We start from the raw sequence: 17,501 nt of genomic DNA, 5'->3' as shown, positions 1-17,501 counted from the left end.
ATAATCAACAAAGGTAAATCCTTTGCAACCTTGTAGTTAAAATAAACTTCAACAAATTAAATGGCAAATTAAATCATTTTTTTTAAAAACAGTACTAATACATTCATTTAGCATTAATTAACATCACTACTTTTCAACACCCTGGGGTGGAATGGCTGGCTCTTCAACAGTATAATAGAATATAATCCTGCAAATCTGAATTTTTGGTTTAAAGAACAGTTTTCTATCCCTGATAGGTTTTGGAGAGAGAACATAAAGATATGCAGACAGGTTCAACTATCTTTTTGAAACCAAAGTGGGACTTCTTCATAGTTGCTGTTATGGATTGGGATGGTTCAGATGTGCCCTGTGTTTCTGTGCTCTGGTCTCTTCCCTGTGTTTACACCTTTGCACTTCCCCTTGCATGCTTAGCTTAATGAGTAACTGAACGGTTTGATCAAACAGTAATCTGGTGATTCAGAAGCCACAGCAAACTGTGGTTTGATCAAACCAGGAAGTTACTTACTAAGCGGAGCAAATGGAGGGTGGAGAGCTTGAGGACAGAGCTCTTTTCAATTCTGTTGGAACCATGCCTTTGGCTTTTCTGTAAGTTGAAAACCCCAGCTGTCCATCTTTCATCAGTTTAAATGTATTAACACACTCCTAGTTCTGCTTAAAAAAAAAAGCCTCCGCTCTAAAAACTATGGACCAAATCATTCTCATTAGTTTTAACTGGCTTATATTTCTCTGGCAGAATGTGATGGCTTTAGCATAGAACAAAATCCTTCCTGTCCATATAATTTTGTGACTCTGTGAGGTTAAGGTTTCAGCAAAAGGAATGCAGCTCCCGGCTTGTGCACCCTGCAACTTCCCTGAAGTTTGAATGGTTTTGATCCCTAAAGGCACATGTGGAAAAGTATTGCTCCAGATAAATTAAACTGGAGGGACTAGTTTATCAAAGTGAACCTATTTGTTCCATATTCACTGTTACTAACCCAATTTAGAGTTGCACTCCAAGCATTGGCATAAAAGGACCTGCTTTTCTGTTTCTTTTTAACTAACCTGATTAAATATAGAAGGGTGTTATTGAATCTACACTGAGACAGCATATAGGCACTTAAAGATGTGGGCCTAATTAGTTGCGACTGCAGCAGACCCATCTGGTAGAATGTGGGTTGTGCTGAACAGAGTGTGGGGAAGGGGAGTGGAGGGAGCTGAACTTCTTGAACTTCTACCCCAACCCCGCTTTTCTTCCAGCTGGCCTCAAAGATTGGAAGTAAACTCATCTGGGGGAAAGCGGGGATGGAAGGGCAGGGAAGGGAGTGAAGCAGTCAGTATCCCTTTCTTGCCCCACACCTCTCCATTTCTAGTCCCACCAACCTCTACTTTCTCCCTGACCTGGGACAGCCTGCATTGTATTTGTGCCACCATCAGGATCGGTTCGCTTAGATTTACCAATTGCTCTTAGTGCATAATGCTCAGTAAAGCTTTGGCCCTGCTCTTGGTATGTCTGTGCAGTGGAAAGGCAAGCCTGCCTAAACTGGCCTTTGACCGTCCAGAGCTGTTGATTTGGTTCTTCAGCTCATTCCTTCCTCTTCCTTTGTTTTTGTTGAGTTTTAGCTTGTCTGGTCTGTCTTGTTCCCCCGCAGGCTCAGATACTTGTGGGCAGAGCGCTCTCAAATATCCTGCTGCTGCCATGGCCAAACCTCCCAGAGAGTGAACAGCAGTGGGCCATTCGCTCGACTAACCATGCCAGCCTAATATCCGCCCTCACCAGGGATTACCGCAGCCTGAAATCCAGTGCCATCTTGCCCCAGAGGAAAATTCAGCAGGATGATAGTAAGTCTCCCCATCACAGGCCTCGCTAGCAACGGCAGAGCGGCTGCTAGCATGATTGTAACTGAAGGATCGGTAAATCTAGAAACTTGGGGCTTCCGAACCCCGCTATTGGCAGACATTGGTTGGACTCCCCACCCAGGGCCGGCTGAAGTGCCTGCATAGCAGCTTGGCATCATTGCTGTTTAATTCCTAGTGGCCCAGTGGTAATTAACCCTTACTTACTTGCTAGGAGGAATGTGACTAATGTTGCTATCGTTGTTGTTTCTTCTCCAAAAGATTTCCTTCTTGGGAAATCTGGGGTGTTCAGGAGGATGTGTGGTGTGTGTTTTTTTCCATCGTCACTGTAGATGTCTGGACAGGATTTTCTCTAGAAATCCCATCAGGGCTGAAATCATTAGGACCAGGCTCAGATGCCTTAAATCACACTCTGTAAGCACTTGGGATGGGAAGGGGGAGCACCCCCTGCTCTAGGGACTCTGGAGTCTGCAGAGGGGGGCAAGTCTCCTCTTGTAAAATGCCTGCCATGCTCACGTAATGGTACTATACAAATAACGGTTTTCCAGATAACTGTTCCTCCTCAGGCCCCCATACAGTTCAGTAGATGATACGGGCCTGGAGCAGATTTGGAGGCTGGCAAATTTCAGCGGCATTTCTAACCGCCTCTCTTTTCAGAAATACAAACAGAACCAATAGCCTTTGAGACAACAAGCAGGAGCTACTAGTTCCTAAATTCAAAATAAAATTCAAATTCAAACTAGTTCCTAAAACGGCTGTATGCAGAAAGTGTCCTTCAATAAAAGGGACATAAGCTAGAAAGCGGCTAACTTTGGGTGATGGCTTTGGCAAATCTGGCGCAAGTGTGTTTTTCTTTTGGCTGATGGTACCCTCTTGGTCTGCGAAAGCCATCTTCTTTGATCAGAGAAGCACATGTTCAAACTGCACCAGTTCCCAGGCAGCTATGATTTCCATTACTGAAGATTTCAGCTGACTGCCACGTAGTGCCTGCTTAGAATCCCCTGACTCTAGCTTATACAGGGGGTGTACACTGTAAGTATTAGATAAGCCTGGGAGGGTCAAAGCATCTGAATGCCTGCTGACTAAAAAAGTTCCAAAGAATATTTATGGGACTGTGTTTAAAGAGAGTGCAAGGCTCCTAATTCCATGATTAAACACTGTCAGGCATGTTTAATACAGGCATAAATCTTGCCAACAAGTATGTTTGTAAGTGCATGCACTCCCTTAGAGGACGATTGATACAACACTTCCCAACGGTCCTGATTGTAGCTTTGAAATTTAGACCCAGGAGGACAGGGAAGGTTGTTCTGGCCTTTGAGAAGAGCATGTGCTTTTTGTCCTCTGCAGAAAATATGAAGCCGCCTGTGGTCAGATTTCTGGTGTGTGAGCCATTTTTCTTCCATGAACTAAAATGAAAAGTGCCTTTTATCATCATGCTGGGAAGAAGCATGTAAAAAGCAACAGTTGCCTCCCCTTGTGCTGGGTATGCCCCCCCTGCCAAGGCGGGTCATGATTAGGGTTGTACAGAGCACCCCCAATTCAGTTTGCTACCTGTTTCAGTGATCCTGACTCAGGCCCCAGACCAGTTTGGGAGCCTTGCATAGCCCTAATGTTTAATTAAGGTTTTCAACCATAATTAAACACGGTTGGTGGCAAGGAGAGGCTTGGGGGGGGAGAGAGGGGGGGAGAGAGAGAAGGAGATGGTGCAGGCAGAGCCTTTCACTTGCATCATCTCCTGGATGCTGCCTGATTGCTCCCCACCCCTTTTGACAGCCCTCTGTTGCTCTGAACCAAAGCAACCCGCTCTGGACAAATCCTGGATCAACCCGATTTGGTTTGGATTTGTCCAGACAGAATACACGGCGTTAGTCATTATGCTGCATCTCTTCAGAGTCAGGACATACTGTGCCCCACATCCAGTAGAAATCGGTTAGGAGGAGGTGAGCTGCTGTTGGCGGAAGACTCTGGATGGGTTTTCTGGGTCCATCCTTTGTCATTTCCCATGGGAACACCATCTCATGGCAAAGAATATGGGAATTTCAGGCTGCCACTTCTGTTTTTTTATATTTTTTACTCTGGGTGATCTGGGGTGATTGATCAAATGTTCACTCTTGATTTTTGCAGCCAAGGTGGTTATCCATCAGACTCTTAGCGTCCTGGAAGATATCGTGGAAAGCGTCTCTGGGGAAGCCACCAAGTCCCGCCAGCTCTGTTACCAGTCGCTGCAGGAGTCCGTGCAGGTCTCGCTAGCCCTCTTCCCAGCTTTCATTCATCAGCCAGGTATAACCACAGGGCAGCCTTTCCCAGCATGGGTCGCTCATTAACTCTACATATCAAGAATTCTCACCTGAGCTCTCCTTGGCAAGAAGTCCCTCAGGGTTTCTGTGGCCACACAGATGCTGCTTCCACTGTAATCATTCCTTCCCCACCTGCCCATCAGTTGCGTTGAGAATATTCATCAATAATCATGTTGGCACCATGCCTACCTTTGGGCTGTCCCAGCTAGTTGAATCTTTTCTTTCCCACCCAGGGAAAAGGTGGGCCCATTGAGAATTTGCAGTATAGGGGAGACGAGCATCTGCTTATCTAGCTGTAACTGCTTAAACCCAGCAGCCCACGATGCATTGCTTTTCCTGGTAGAATACCTGATTTGCCTCAGCAAGCAGGAATCTTTATGGCTTTCACTGAGGTGGGGAAACAAACCTCCCCTGCTCATTCTTCCAAATTCCCTTCAAACTCTTGGCAGCACAGCATCTGTGCGGCAATAGGTGGTGGTGGGGGAACAGTGAAAAGAGTTCTTAATTGTTGAACTAAAATATATTTGTGTAGAAATGATTATATGCCTCCCGATTTTAAAAGATTTGGAGCAGCATGGCTTGGTCAGTAAACCAAGTGGCTTGATGCTCAAGTGGCAGGATGTGGCTCTATTTGGTCTAGCGTGGTGCTGAAAAATTCAGTTTTGGTCCTGCGTTACTAGTCTTAGCGCATGGCTGTGTAGGTTTCCAGGAGGCACAGGACTCCTTTAGTACCTACAGAAATCAAGCAGGTTGGATTGCTGCCCAAATATACAACTCTAGATTAAGGCTGCAGACCCATGCTCACTTGACAATAGGAATGAGCCCCTAATTAATTCAACATGTCTTGCTTTTGAATAGGTGTTCAGCTGTGACTTTATGGTGGTTTGCTAGATGAAATGTTCATCTCGTTTTTGATTTTTTATATTCATAGGCTACCCTATAACAAATTTTAGGTTCAAGTGATTGTCTTTTACTGTCCTGCATTGCCACTGTGAGCCACTGGAGTTTAATCTAAACCATTCCGCACACTGATCTGGTGCTTTGTCACAGGCTGTGGGGCTAAGTGTCTTCTTACACTGATAATGCTCATCCGCCACTTAGCTATCCATTTCTGGCACCTACTGGAAAAGGAGAGCTATGATGTCAAGCCTGTCACATTAGCTGTGCAGCGAGGGACAGGATTCACGTTGTAAAACCCAGGGTCAACTAGCAAAGATGGCTTCAGCCCAAGACGAGTCACTTGTTGGAACACTGGCTTTGCTAACGCTTTCTTTTCTGACTCCTCCATCTTCCCATTTCCAGATGTGACAGACGAGATGCTGAGCTTCTTCCTCACTCTGTTTCAAGGGCTGAGGGTGCAGATGGGCGTGCCTTTCACTGAGCAGGTCATACAGACATTCCTTAACATGTTCACCAGGTAACCTGCTCACCTCTCTCTCCGTCGCTGATCTTCTTTGGCACAGAGCTTGGATGTTTTAATGTGGGGTGGGTCGAGCTCCCTTCTAAGATTGGAGCATGGGGGGGCAGAATCCTCTCTGCGCTCTCTTCATTTCATTAGTTGTCAACAAAACTCTGCAGCTGGACCTACATCTCCCACCGAAATGACTGGTTTTGTGTGTTGTGTGCCCTAGAGAACAGCTGGCAGAGAGCATCCTGCACGACGGAAGCACCGGCTGCCGAGTGGTTGAGAAGTTTCTGAAGATCCTTCAGGTGGTGGTGCAAGAGCCAGGCCAAGTCTTCAAGCCTTTCTTACCCAACATCATCTCACTCTGCATGGAGCAAGTCTACCCCATCATTGCTGAGGTAGGGCCGTTCTGGGGCTGAGTGGGGATAAAAGTCTGTGTCAGAAGCGGCAAGGCAGAAGCTTCTGATGCGAGGTCTGAATGGTAGGAGAGCAACGTCCTTCACAGGAAGCCCTTGTGGCTGCTTCATAACCGATGTACGCCGCTCAGTGACTTGCAGCTGAATGCGTGAATGGACTCCATTCAAATGAGATACTGATTGTTGAGATACTGTCAGGTGATCTGTCCTCTGACGGCTCATCTATACATGATGGGACCAATGGCAGGGAAGAGGCAGGCAGCAGCCAAGCTATCCCTCAGAATTAACGTGGTCAGGGAGGCAATGGCACTGTGCTGACATGCTTCTCTTTCCCTGTGCAAAGAAGCCCATAGAGACATAGGAAGCTGCCTTACTCTAAGGCAGATCCTTGGTCCATCTAGCTCAGTATTGTCCACACTGACTGGCAGCAGCTCTCCAGGGTTTTAGGCAGGGGTCTCTCCCAGCCCTACCTGGAGATACCTTCTGCATGCAAGGCCCATGGCTCTTCTCTAGTACTACACCCAAATTGTCTTTCCATTTGCATAGGGTGGTATATAAACTGAAAGCCAGAGTGTTTTTTTTTAAAAAAAAATCAGTGTGTTTCTCAAAGGAGCAGACTATTTCCTTAAAGGGACAGTATTTGAAAGATGTGCAGCTGCAGAATTAACCCATAGTCTGTGCCAAAGGTGTACAACTGCAGAATGGTCTGTGTGCCAAAGCATTCACCCATGGTCACTGCCTGCTTCTGCCACGTAGTGAACATCTCCCTCTCTCTCCCCGTCTGCCTTAGGCGGGTGTTGATCACGAGGTCCGTCCGGGTGGTGAGTGGGTTGACGCCCCGTGCGCTTTTTCCCTTTGTCCCCAAGCGATCCTCTCCTGATGTGAAGGCTGAACTGTTTGAGCTGCTTTTCCGGGTCCTGCATCACAACTGGCGATACTTCTTCAAGTCCAGTGTTCTGGCGAGCGTCCAGAGAGGGGTCGCCGATGATCAGATGGAGAACGAAACTCAGTTCAGTGCCATTATGCAGGTATCTGGATAGCAGTCCCCCAGTCTTGTCATGCCGTGCTTGTGAAGGCTCGGGTGCTTGTGGCTGGCGGCTGAGGAAACAGAATGCTGGGCTGAACGTAGGGGTTTTGACTGATTGGTTGTGTTTCTTTTTAACTGGTTTTAATGCACGTCACTTTGGGTCACTTCGATGATAAAAGTGACTAATAACTATAAGTAATAACAATCTGAGGATCTGCTTGGGAATTGGCAGATGTTGTTAGAGGGGCTGTGGTTGGCTGTGATGTTGCTGTGCCTGCCTATTACAGGGCATGTTCAGAGGTGGCTTTCTGTCTTTGTTGACTGGTTAGCCCTCTTGTTCAACTATGTCCTGAGAGGCTTTTTTTCCTACTCCATAGGCATTTGGCCAGTCCTTCCTGCAGCCTGACATACACCTTTTTAAGCAGAATTTGGTCTATTTGGAGACTCTGAATACAAAGCAGAAGCTGTATCACAAGGTGAGCCCTCGCTCCTTTCCAGGTTATTGTTGGAAAATGCTTGGAAGGGTGTACTTTGCTTCTGTGGAGTTCTGGTGGAAGCGGGGCACTTCAGAAGGCTAGACAGTCCTGCTCTCCCTGCTTATTGCCCCCTAGTGGTCCGTGCGCTCCTCCACTGCAGCTGCCGCTTATGTGTTGGAAGAACACAGGTCTGACTTTCAGTGGCCAGTGGGGGAGAGGCAGAAGAAACCTGCTCTGATGAAACAGACAAACAGCAATGCTGTTTCCTTCAGCATGGAAGAGGGAAACAGGAAGAACCTTTTTTCTGCATATGCAGAATACTCTGTTCCCACTGTTGCTGTCTGCCTCTTACATGGCCAGTAACAAGTGGCCAACAACAAAGACACTTGAAGAGAGACACTGCTTACAAGTGCCTGTACGCTAATGCTAGGAGCCTGCGAACCAAGATGGGAGAACTGGAGTGCTTGGTCTTAGAGGAGAGCATTGATATAGTGAGCATAACGGAGACCTGGTGGAATGGAGAAAACCAGTGGGATACGGTTATCCCTGGATATAAACTATATCGGAAGGACAGGGAAGGATTGGTGGCGGAGTCGCTCTATACGTGAAAGAAGGCATTGAATCCAGCAAGCTTGAAACCCCAAAAGAGGCAGACTCCTCCACAGAATCGTTGTGGGTGGTGATACCATGCCCCAGGAGGGACTTAATACTGGGAACGATCTATCATCCCCCTGATCAAAATGCTCAGGGAGACCTTGAGATGAGATATGAAATTGAGGAAGCATCCAAACTAGGAAATGTGGTAGTAATGGCTGACTTCAACTACCCGGACATAGACTGGCTGCATATGTGTTCCAGTCATGACAAAGAAGCAAAGTTTCTAGATATTCTAAATGACTATTCCCTCGACCAGTTGGTCATGGAACCGACCAGAGGGACGGCAACCCTAGACTTAATCCTCAGTGGGGACCGGGACCTGGTGCAAGATGTAAGTGTTGTTGAACTGATTGGGAGCAGTGACCACAATGCTATTAAATTAAACATACATGTAACTGGCCAATTGCCAAGAAAATCCAACACAGTCACATTTGACTTCAAAAGAGGAAACTTCACAAAAATGAGGGGATTGGTAAAAAGAAAGCTGAAAAACAAAGTCCAGAGGGTCACATCACTCGAAAATGCTTGGAAGTTGTTTAAAAACACTATATTAGAAGCTCAACTGGAGTGCATACCGCAGATCAGAAAAGGTACCGCCAGGGCCAAGAAGATGCCAGCATGGTTAACGAGCAAAGTCAAGGAAGCTCTTAGAGGCAAAAAGTCTTCCTTCAGAAAATGGAAGTCTTGTCCGAATGAAGAAAATAAAAAGAACACAAACTCTGGCAAAAGAAATGCAAGAAGACAATAAGGGATGCTAAAAAAGAATTTGAGGAGCACATTGCTAAGAACATAAAAACCAACAACAAAAAATTCTATAAATACATTCAAAGCAGGAGACCATCTAGGGAGACGATTGGACCCTTGGATGATAAGGGAGTCAAAGGTGTACTAAAGAACGATAAGGAGATTGCAGAGAAGCTAAATGAATTCTTTGCATCTGTCTTCACAGTGGAAGATATAGGGCAGATCCCTGAACCTGAACTAACATTTGCAGGAAGGGATTCTCCGGAACTGAGACAAATAGTGGTAACGAGAGAGGAAGTTCTAGGCTTAATGGACAATATAAAAACTGACAAATCACCAGGCCCGGATGGCATCCACCTGAGAGTTCTCAAAGAACTCAAATGTGAAATTGCTGATCTGCTAACTAAAATATGTAACTTGTCCCTTGGGTCCTCCTCCGTGCCTGAGGACTGGAAAGTGGCAAATGTAACGCCAATCTTCAAAAAGGGATCCAGAGGGGATCCCGGAAATTACAGGCCAGTTAGCTTAACTTCTGTCCCTGGAAAACTGGTAGAAAGTATAATTAAAGCTAGATTAACTAAGCACATAGAAGAACAAGCCTTGCTGAAGCAGAGCCAGCATGGCTTCTGCAAGGGAAAGTCCTGTCTCAGTAACCTATTAGAATTCTTTGAGAGTGTCAACAAGCATATAGATAGAGGTGATCCAGTGGACATAGTGTACTTAGACTTTCAAAAAGCGTTTGACAAGGTGCCTCACCAAAGGCTTCTGAGGAAGCTTAGCAGTCATGGAATAAGAGAAGAGGTCCTCTTGTGGATAAGGAATTGGTTAAGAAGCAGAAAGCAGAGAGTAGGAATAAACGGACAGTTCTCCCAATGGAGGGCTGTAGAAAGTGGAGTCCCTCAAGGATCGGTATTGGGACCTGTACTTTTCAACTTGTTCATTAATGACCTAGAATTAGGAGTGAGCAGTGAAGTGGCCAAGTTTGCTGATGACACTAAATTGTTCAGGGTTGTTAAAACAAAAAGGGATTGCGAAGAGCTCCAAAAAGACCTCTCCAAACTGAGTGAATGGGCAGAAAAATGGCAAATGCAATTCAATATAAACAAGTGTAAAATTATGCATATTGGAGCAAAAAATCTGAATTTCACATACACGCTCATGGGGTCTGAACTGGCGGTGACCGACCAGGAGAGAGACCTCGGGGTTGTAGTGGACAGCACGATGAAAATGTCGACCCAGTGTGCGGCAGCTGTGAAAAAGGCAAATTCCATGCTAGCGGTAATTACGAAAGGTATTGAAAATAAAACAGCCGATATCATCATGCCGTTGTATAAATCTATGGTGCGGCCGCATTTGGAATACTGTGTACAGTTCTGGTCGCCTCATCTCAAAAAGGATATTATAGAGTTGGAAAAGGTTCAGAAGAGGGCAACCAGAATGATCAAGGGGATGGAGCGACTCCCTTACGAGGAAAGGTTGCAGCATTTGGGGCTTTTTAGTTTAGAGAAAAGGCGGGTCAGAGGAGACATGATAGAAGTGTATAAAATTATGCATGGCATTGAGAAAGTGGATAGAGAAAAGTTCTTCTCCCTCTCTCATAATACTAGAACTCGTGGACATTCAAAGAAGCTGAATGTTGGAAGATTCAGGACAGACAAAAGGAAGGACTTCTTTACTCAGCGCATAGTTAAACTATGGAATTTGCTCCCACAAGATGCAGTAATGGCCACCAACTTGGATGGCTTTAAAAGAAGATTAGACAAATTCATGGAGGACAGGGCTATCAATGGCTACTAGCCATGATGGCTGTGCTCTGCCACCCTAGTCAGAGGCAGCATGCTTCTGAAAACCAGTTGCCGGAAGCCTCAGGAGGGGAGAGTGTTCTTGCACTCGGGTCCTGCTTGCGGGCTTCCCCCAGGCACCTGGTTGGCCACTGTGAGAACAGGATGCTGGACTAGATGGGCCACTGGCCTGATCCAGCAGGCTCTTCTTATGTTCTTAAGTGGCTGGTGGGAGGATCAGAGCATATCCAAGATCCGGCAAAACCTCTGTGCAGCCATGCCCCTAATCAGCCTGTAGGCGTTTCAGCAGAAGTCTGGTGAGCCATTTAACAGCAGTTTCCATCTTTCTCATTGTTCAACCATAGCGGATTATACCCACCTTTGCACTGTGGGTGCCACGTGAGCACAAGAGCAAATAGCTTTAAATCTTGTGCACGCTTGCTGGGACAGGTGTACTCAGCTACTGGACAGAGGAATGTCAAGTTGCAGGGGGTTTCACTTAAAGAGCATCCCTGGAACTGAATGGACATGGCATTGGATTCTGGAAGGGCAGCATAATTCTCCTCCCACATGTCACTGAAAATAGAGAGATATCAAGAGGCAGTGTGGTGTTGTGGTTAGGGTATCAGACTGGGACCTGAGAGACCAGGTTTCAAATTTCAGCATGGGCATGAAGCCCACTGAGTGACCTTGGGCCAGGCAGTGTCTCTCATCCCTAATCTACCCCACGGGTTGTTGTGGGGATACAATTTGGAGAGGGGAGGACTGTGTTTGTGTACCATCTCGAGCTCCTTGAGGAGAGGTGGGATATAAATGTAACCATAAACATAAATAAATAATAAAATGTCAACCTGGTCCTGTAAAAAGCAGAACAGGCTGTGCTCTGCAGCAGTCCTTGCAGAGAGCATCCCTCAGCTTAGTTGTTCCCAGAGATGCTTAGTGAGAGACCCTCTTCTCTTCTTTCCCCGCAGAAGATCTTCCAATCTGCGATGCTCTTCCAGTTTGTGAATGTGCTGCTTCAGGTACTGTTCCATAAATCACATGACCTCTTGCAAGAGGAAATAGGCATTGCCATCTACAACATGGCCTCCGTGGACTTTGACAGCTTCTACTCAGCCTTTCTCCCAGGATTCTTAGCCAGCTGTGATGGGGTCGACACCAACCAGAAAAGCGTGCTTGGAAGGAACTTCAAAATGGACAGGGTGAGGCTGGGTTGAAGCGTTTGGGTGGGGGTGCCTTGTACGAACTGACTGACGACACGCGCTCACCTAGCCCCCAGTAGGACTTTCTGGAAGGGGATTTCCTTATTGCTGGATAAGAACATAAGTAGCGCCCTGCTGGATCACCCGAGGGCTGATCCAGTCTAGCAGCCTGTTCCCACAGTGGCCCGCCAGATGCCTACGGGAAACCCACAAGAAAGATTTATAGCCCCACCCTTCACCTCACTTTTTTCACAGCTGTCACACACTGGCGCACATCATTGCGCTATCCACAGTGACCCCAAGGTCTTGTTCCTGGCCAGTCACTGCCGTTTCAGACCCCATGAGCATCTGTTTAAAGTTGAGGAGGGGTTGTCACCCCAATGTCCATCCCCTTACACTTGGGTACATTAAATTACGTTTGGCATTTCACTGAGTTTGGAGAGATCCTTTTGGAGCTCTTCACAATCTTTTTGTTGTTCCGTTTTAACCGCCATGAACAATTTGGTGTCATCAGCCGACATGGCTGTCTCACTGTTCACTGAATCATTTACAGACAAGTATAAAGCACAGGTCCCAGGTCCCATTACCAAAGTCATGTTAGATGTACCTTCCCAAACTGTGAATGAAACCTCCACTGGCGCTTATTCATTATGCCTATGTTTTTCTTCCCTTGCCCTGTCCTTATTTACTTACTATTTTTTCTTATTATTAATTATTATCACTTATTATAATTATTATTACTCCTAAGCAAGCTGCTGTTGTACCAGGTCAGGCTTACAGCGGCTTTCCAGACCTCGGGGGCGTTTGCTTTCCCCTGTTACCTGATCCTCCTTGAACTGGGCTTGAAGCTGGGACCTTCTGTACGCAAAGCATGTGCTCTAACACTGAGCAACAGGAAGCAGGACCCAGAGCACAGTGCGCACGCTCTGCCTGCAGGAAGTCCCAGCCACCTCTGGCAGCATTTCTGGGAAAGGCCTCTGCCTGGGCCCTTGAGGAGCTGCTGTCAGCCGGAGTGGACAGTACTGTCCTAGGTGGCCTGCATCTGTACATAAAAGAGCTGCTCATGTCAGCACGCCGTCATCAGTGCTCCCCAAGGACAAGATTGAGAAGCTTGGTTTGTGTGGTGGCAGCAGAATGGGAATGAGTGACTTGCAGATTTTTGCAGCAGCACAGTTCACGTGGGAGGGGTGCAGGGGAGCTGCCTTGAGTTCCTTGATGAAAGGAAGGTGGGGTTAAAGGTAAGCAAGAAAGGGCAGGATTTCTTTCTCCAAGGGGCCCAAGCAGCGGGCATGCAAGTTCCAGACCTGCTTTGCTTCAAAAGAAAAGAAACTACATCGCAACCTCTATAAACGATTCTCTGGAGCCATTTTCACAAGTTCCTCTACTTCAGGATTGGTTTGCATGCATTGTATGAGTGTAGACAAGAGAATCGCTTCCCAGCAGTTATGGGAACAGACCCTTCCCACCCCAGAATCTTGGGTGTCAAGTGCTTTGCCTGCACATTCCCACAGAACATTTGCTTGGTTACAGTAGGGCCCCACTCATACAGCAGATTAGGTTCCATACTCCCGCCAGAAAGTGGATCAGATGTAGTGCGGGGCTCTGGAACCTAACCCGCTGATTGCGCCCAAGGAGGAGAGGATCAGATCTTTCCCTCCTCGGGTGCGATCAGCTCAAGCGGGGGAGTCTGATCGCGCCAGAAGAGGAGAAGATCAGCTATAGTGCGCTACAGCTGATCTTCCCCTCCTCTGGCGCGATCAGCTGGAGTGCGGGGAGCTCCAGCCCCCCCTTCCCCTGATTGCCCTACTGGCACCGTATTAGCTTAACGCTGAGAAGCAGGGTGCTGAGAAGCGGGGCCCTACTGTATTTATTATCTCCTTTATGGGACAGAGCACTGTATACATTTGGTATTTTGGAAGTGCTTAATATCATCTAGCGGGGCACTTTTGAAAGGAAAGAAACTGTCGTTTGGAAAGCTTTCCTATTTCTCCAAATTCTAGTTAGTTGCAGACTAGTTCTGTCTGAGAGGAAAGCACTCAGAGTGGTGGCTGGTTCGGGACTCTGTGCAGAAGTGCTGTATATCCCATCACGCTGCGCCTTCTCATGATTTTGTCCTAGGAGTGACTCCCTGCCTGAAAACCTGGAGCGCTGCTGCCAGTCAGTGTTGGTAGTACTGAGCAGATGGACCCATGGTCTGGCTCAGGATAAGGCAGCTTCCTGTATTCTTGGGGGCGGCATCTTTTGCTTTAGAGCTGCTCACCACAAAGACTTGCATTCCCATGAAATGCTCCGTTCTTCCTTCACAAGACTTCATGGAGGCACCTCAGGGCTTCTCGGTTCACAAACCCACACAGCCTAGTTTGAAGCAGCTAAACAGAATGGCCCCAGTTTGTTGAAGATGACACCAAAAGAGCTCTGGAGCGCTTGGGTCAGGGCCATTTCATTGCACCCCTAGTATAAACAAACCTTTGGGGCAAACGACTGGGAGGCTTTCTTAATTCTGTTGTTGCTGTAACCAGATTCTCTTTGATGTCTCCTCCTCCCCCATCACCCGGTGTTGTTTTTTTTCCAGGACCTGCCATCATTTACACAGAACGTGCACCGGCTGGTCAACGACCTGCGCTACTACAGACTGTGCAATGACAGTTTGCCCCCTGGGACTGTGAAGCTATAGTTCTCGGCACTGGACTTGGGTTTGAATCACTGTACCAGAGTGACTCTGTACTCCTTGTGTTGCTGCTGCCTCTGCCCCCTGATTTCATCAGGCCTGCAGGATGCAGCACCTCCTCCCACGTGGGCCGTGACTGGGAGTTGCCATGCTGTGCCCCCCCCCTCGTTCCTCTCCCAGCTCACCCTTGTGGCTCAGCCGGCAGCTCTGTTTCCTGCAGGGCTGTCTCAAGGCTGACTGCAGGCTGCTCCTCTAGCCGTGGGTGGTTCTTGTCTTAATACCGTGGCATTCAGTGGCGTCGGCAGGTTTCGGTGACTGGTCTTGTGCATCAGTCATGAGGCAGAATCGCCAAAGACTACTTCTGATGTTCCCACCTTCACGTCATTCCACCTGCCTTCGTCCCCCTACCTTGCCGTTGGGGGGGGGCGGGGAACATCCCCAACACCCTTTTCTTTTTTTAAAATCGCCTTGAAGCCTTCCTATCATCGATCGAGAGATCGAGAGAGACAGACTGATTTCTGTTTTCATTTTTTTTTAAAAGAAAATGTTTTTTCTCATCATTCCATTGTGATACTAAAATGTGCTTAATGGAAATAAAAAGTGCTTACTTTGTTGTTTTAGATGGATGTCAACTTGGCTTAGCTACCTCAGAGGCCCCTGGAAAGCCTTGGACCCGGGTGGGTAGGGGATGGCATATACTCTAGGTTTTGGAGGATTCAGCAGGTGAATCTGTGGAAATTCCTGAGGCATGTGATCCTTATGGGTTGCTCAATGACTTTTGGTGATACTTAACCATTCTTCTGTGGTGTTTTTCATATTTGCTTAGAACCTGCATTGCTTCTAAGGGACTATATGCTGGCACCATGCGGGCTGCTTTCATATTTTCTTCACAACAACCTTACGAGGTAGTAAGCTAGGCTGAGAGCGAACAGGTGACCCAAGGTCACCCCCAGTGAACTCCATGGCTCAGCATGGATTTGAACCCAGCTGTCACTGGTCCTAGTTCCACATTCTGTGTTGGCTATGCTCTGCTTCCACAGTCGGAGGCAGCATGCTTCTGGATGCCAGTTGCTGGAAATAGCAGGAGGGGAGGGCACTGCTGTGCTCAGGTCCTGCTTGAGAGCTCCCCATTGAGGCATCTGGTTGGCTACTGTGAGAAAAGGATGCTGGACTAGATGGACCATTGGCCCTATCCTGCAGACTCTGAGGTTCTCTCCACTACATTACACTGACCCTTTAAACTTCCCCCCCCAATAATTGTTGCAATGGCCTTGTAAGATAGCAGGCTGTTGTGGTTCCCCGTAATGCAGATGCATGCTCTGAGGCGGGGAGAGTTGCCTAAAGCCACTTTGGGGGGTCCATGCTCAAGTTGTGATTTTCAAAATCCCAGCTCCATCCGCTTAAGAGGAAGAACTACATAGCCAGTCTTCATTTTCATCAGTGACCCCTGCAGTTTCCCCAAATGCGGAAAACTCGACCGCATAATATGTGGTAGTTGCAATAACATAGAAACGACCTTAGAAGAAGCTGGGTCTGTTTCTGTTCTGCAGAAGTTCCTGTGGTGACAATTGTTGGAGGAAGGAGCCACTGCTGGAAGCCGGACAGAGGAGAAGCTGTATCTGCTATATACAGAATCTTGAGTCTATGGGTCTTGTTTGCTTTCTATCATGATTCCACTCTGCATGTCCCTGGCCTGGTACAGAGGTCGGCAGCCTTGCAAAAGCACCTGTCGTGGCAGAATGTTTACCGGAGTGAAAGTGCATGTTTTCTCTGTTTGGATCGATAGGTCATGGTTTTGCAAGATGCTCAAATCCCAGCTGATAAAGCAATTGCTTGTCTCATTTCCCCAGTGCACATTCTCTTTGTGTGTGTGAAGCTGACTTGATTTCATTACTTACATCCCACCTTTCTTCCATCATGGAGGTCAGGGGGGCCTGCAGGGAGTTCACCAGCAATCTTCCAACTAGGCACCGATCAAACTTAAGACTCGCTTTGTTTTCAGCAAGGTTGCTGCGGTATATACCTTCAGACCATAGCCGTGGCCTATATACCCTTCAAACAGAGCAAATACCTTGGCTTCCCTGTGGCATGTTAGAATCTGCCATGCTTGAGGCTGCTGAAAAATTAGCAACCCTACTAAAGCTTCTCTTCATGCGTGTTGTTTGCATATTTCCACATGAGGCACAAGAGGTGGTGGACTGGATCTCCAGAATCCCCTGCAGTCCAATTGATGTTGGCCTTGACTGGGTTTTTAAGTTCTAGTAATGCCATGGACTAACAGAACGGCTTTAGGTGAGCCACTAGAAATACAGGAAGCTGTCTTATACGGAGTCACACTGTTGGCCCATATCGCTCAGTATTGTCTACACAGGTTGGCAGCAGTTCTCCAGGGTTTCAGATGAGACATTCCCTGCCCTGTCTGGAGATGCTGGGGATTGAACCTGGAACCTTCTGCATGCAAAGCAGATGCTCTAACCATTGAGCTTGGCCTTTCCCCTTATATTTTCACCCTCTCTCCAGCAGAAATGGTGTTGGGGGGGGGAGAGAGATGTGATTGTACTTCTAGAACATTCACAGACATAATGTGCTTATTGCATTGCAAAACTGCATGGATGGATAGTGACAAGTGGCAAGCTGAGATAAAATGTTGAAAGGCCATAGTGCATCAACGCCATGAAAGACATTTCATCCTCAGCCCTTTCTGTAAAATGGAAATCCTAGAAATCTAATCCCTGCTTCAGCAAAGTTGCATTTCTGTGTAGGAAAAATGTGCAGTGTGATGACCGTCCCATGTGGTGACTCTGCATGTCTAGGATTTTTTTTAAACAAAACTGCCAATGTATAGAGTAAGAGCTTTTAAAAAAGGACAAGGAACATGTAATCTGCATTTTGCTTTTAGGATTGAGAATGGAGGATCAGGGAGGCAGGCAGAATAACAAGTGACGACTGGGCAAAGGTGGTGAATGTGCTTAGGGTTGATTGAGCTTTTGCGGGG

General features: G+C 47.2%; 1 protein-coding gene across 2 annotated transcripts in view; it reads left to right on the top strand.

Moving 5' to 3' along the window:
- Positions 1 to 15,126, top strand: part of XPO6 (exportin 6) — a 61,127-nt gene extending 46,001 nt beyond the window's left edge. For both annotated transcript variants that reach the window (XM_061599258.1, XM_061599257.1), the window contains 8 exons: positions 1,629 to 1,818; positions 3,958 to 4,113; positions 5,433 to 5,547; positions 5,762 to 5,933; positions 6,818 to 6,979; positions 7,356 to 7,454; positions 11,608 to 11,838; positions 14,411 to 15,126. In XM_061599258.1, coding sequence (XP_061455242.1) covers positions 1,629 to 1,818; positions 3,958 to 4,113; positions 5,433 to 5,547; positions 5,762 to 5,933; positions 6,818 to 6,979; positions 7,356 to 7,454; positions 11,608 to 11,838; positions 14,411 to 14,512 — 1,227 coding nt within the window. In that variant the 3' untranslated portion in view covers positions 14,513 to 15,126. The remainder of the gene's footprint in view (positions 1 to 1,628; positions 1,819 to 3,957; positions 4,114 to 5,432; positions 5,548 to 5,761; positions 5,934 to 6,817; positions 6,980 to 7,355; positions 7,455 to 11,607; positions 11,839 to 14,410) is intronic.
- The last annotated feature ends 2,375 nt before the right edge of the window (positions 15,127 to 17,501 follow it).

This window comes from Rhineura floridana, chromosome 17 (genome assembly GCF_030035675.1).
Source record: "Rhineura floridana isolate rRhiFlo1 chromosome 17, rRhiFlo1.hap2, whole genome shotgun sequence".
NCBI lineage: Eukaryota > Metazoa > Chordata > Lepidosauria > Squamata > Rhineuridae > Rhineura > Rhineura floridana.
Note: the sequence above shows the minus strand (reverse complement) of the source record. Positions and strands in the feature narration are given on the sequence as shown.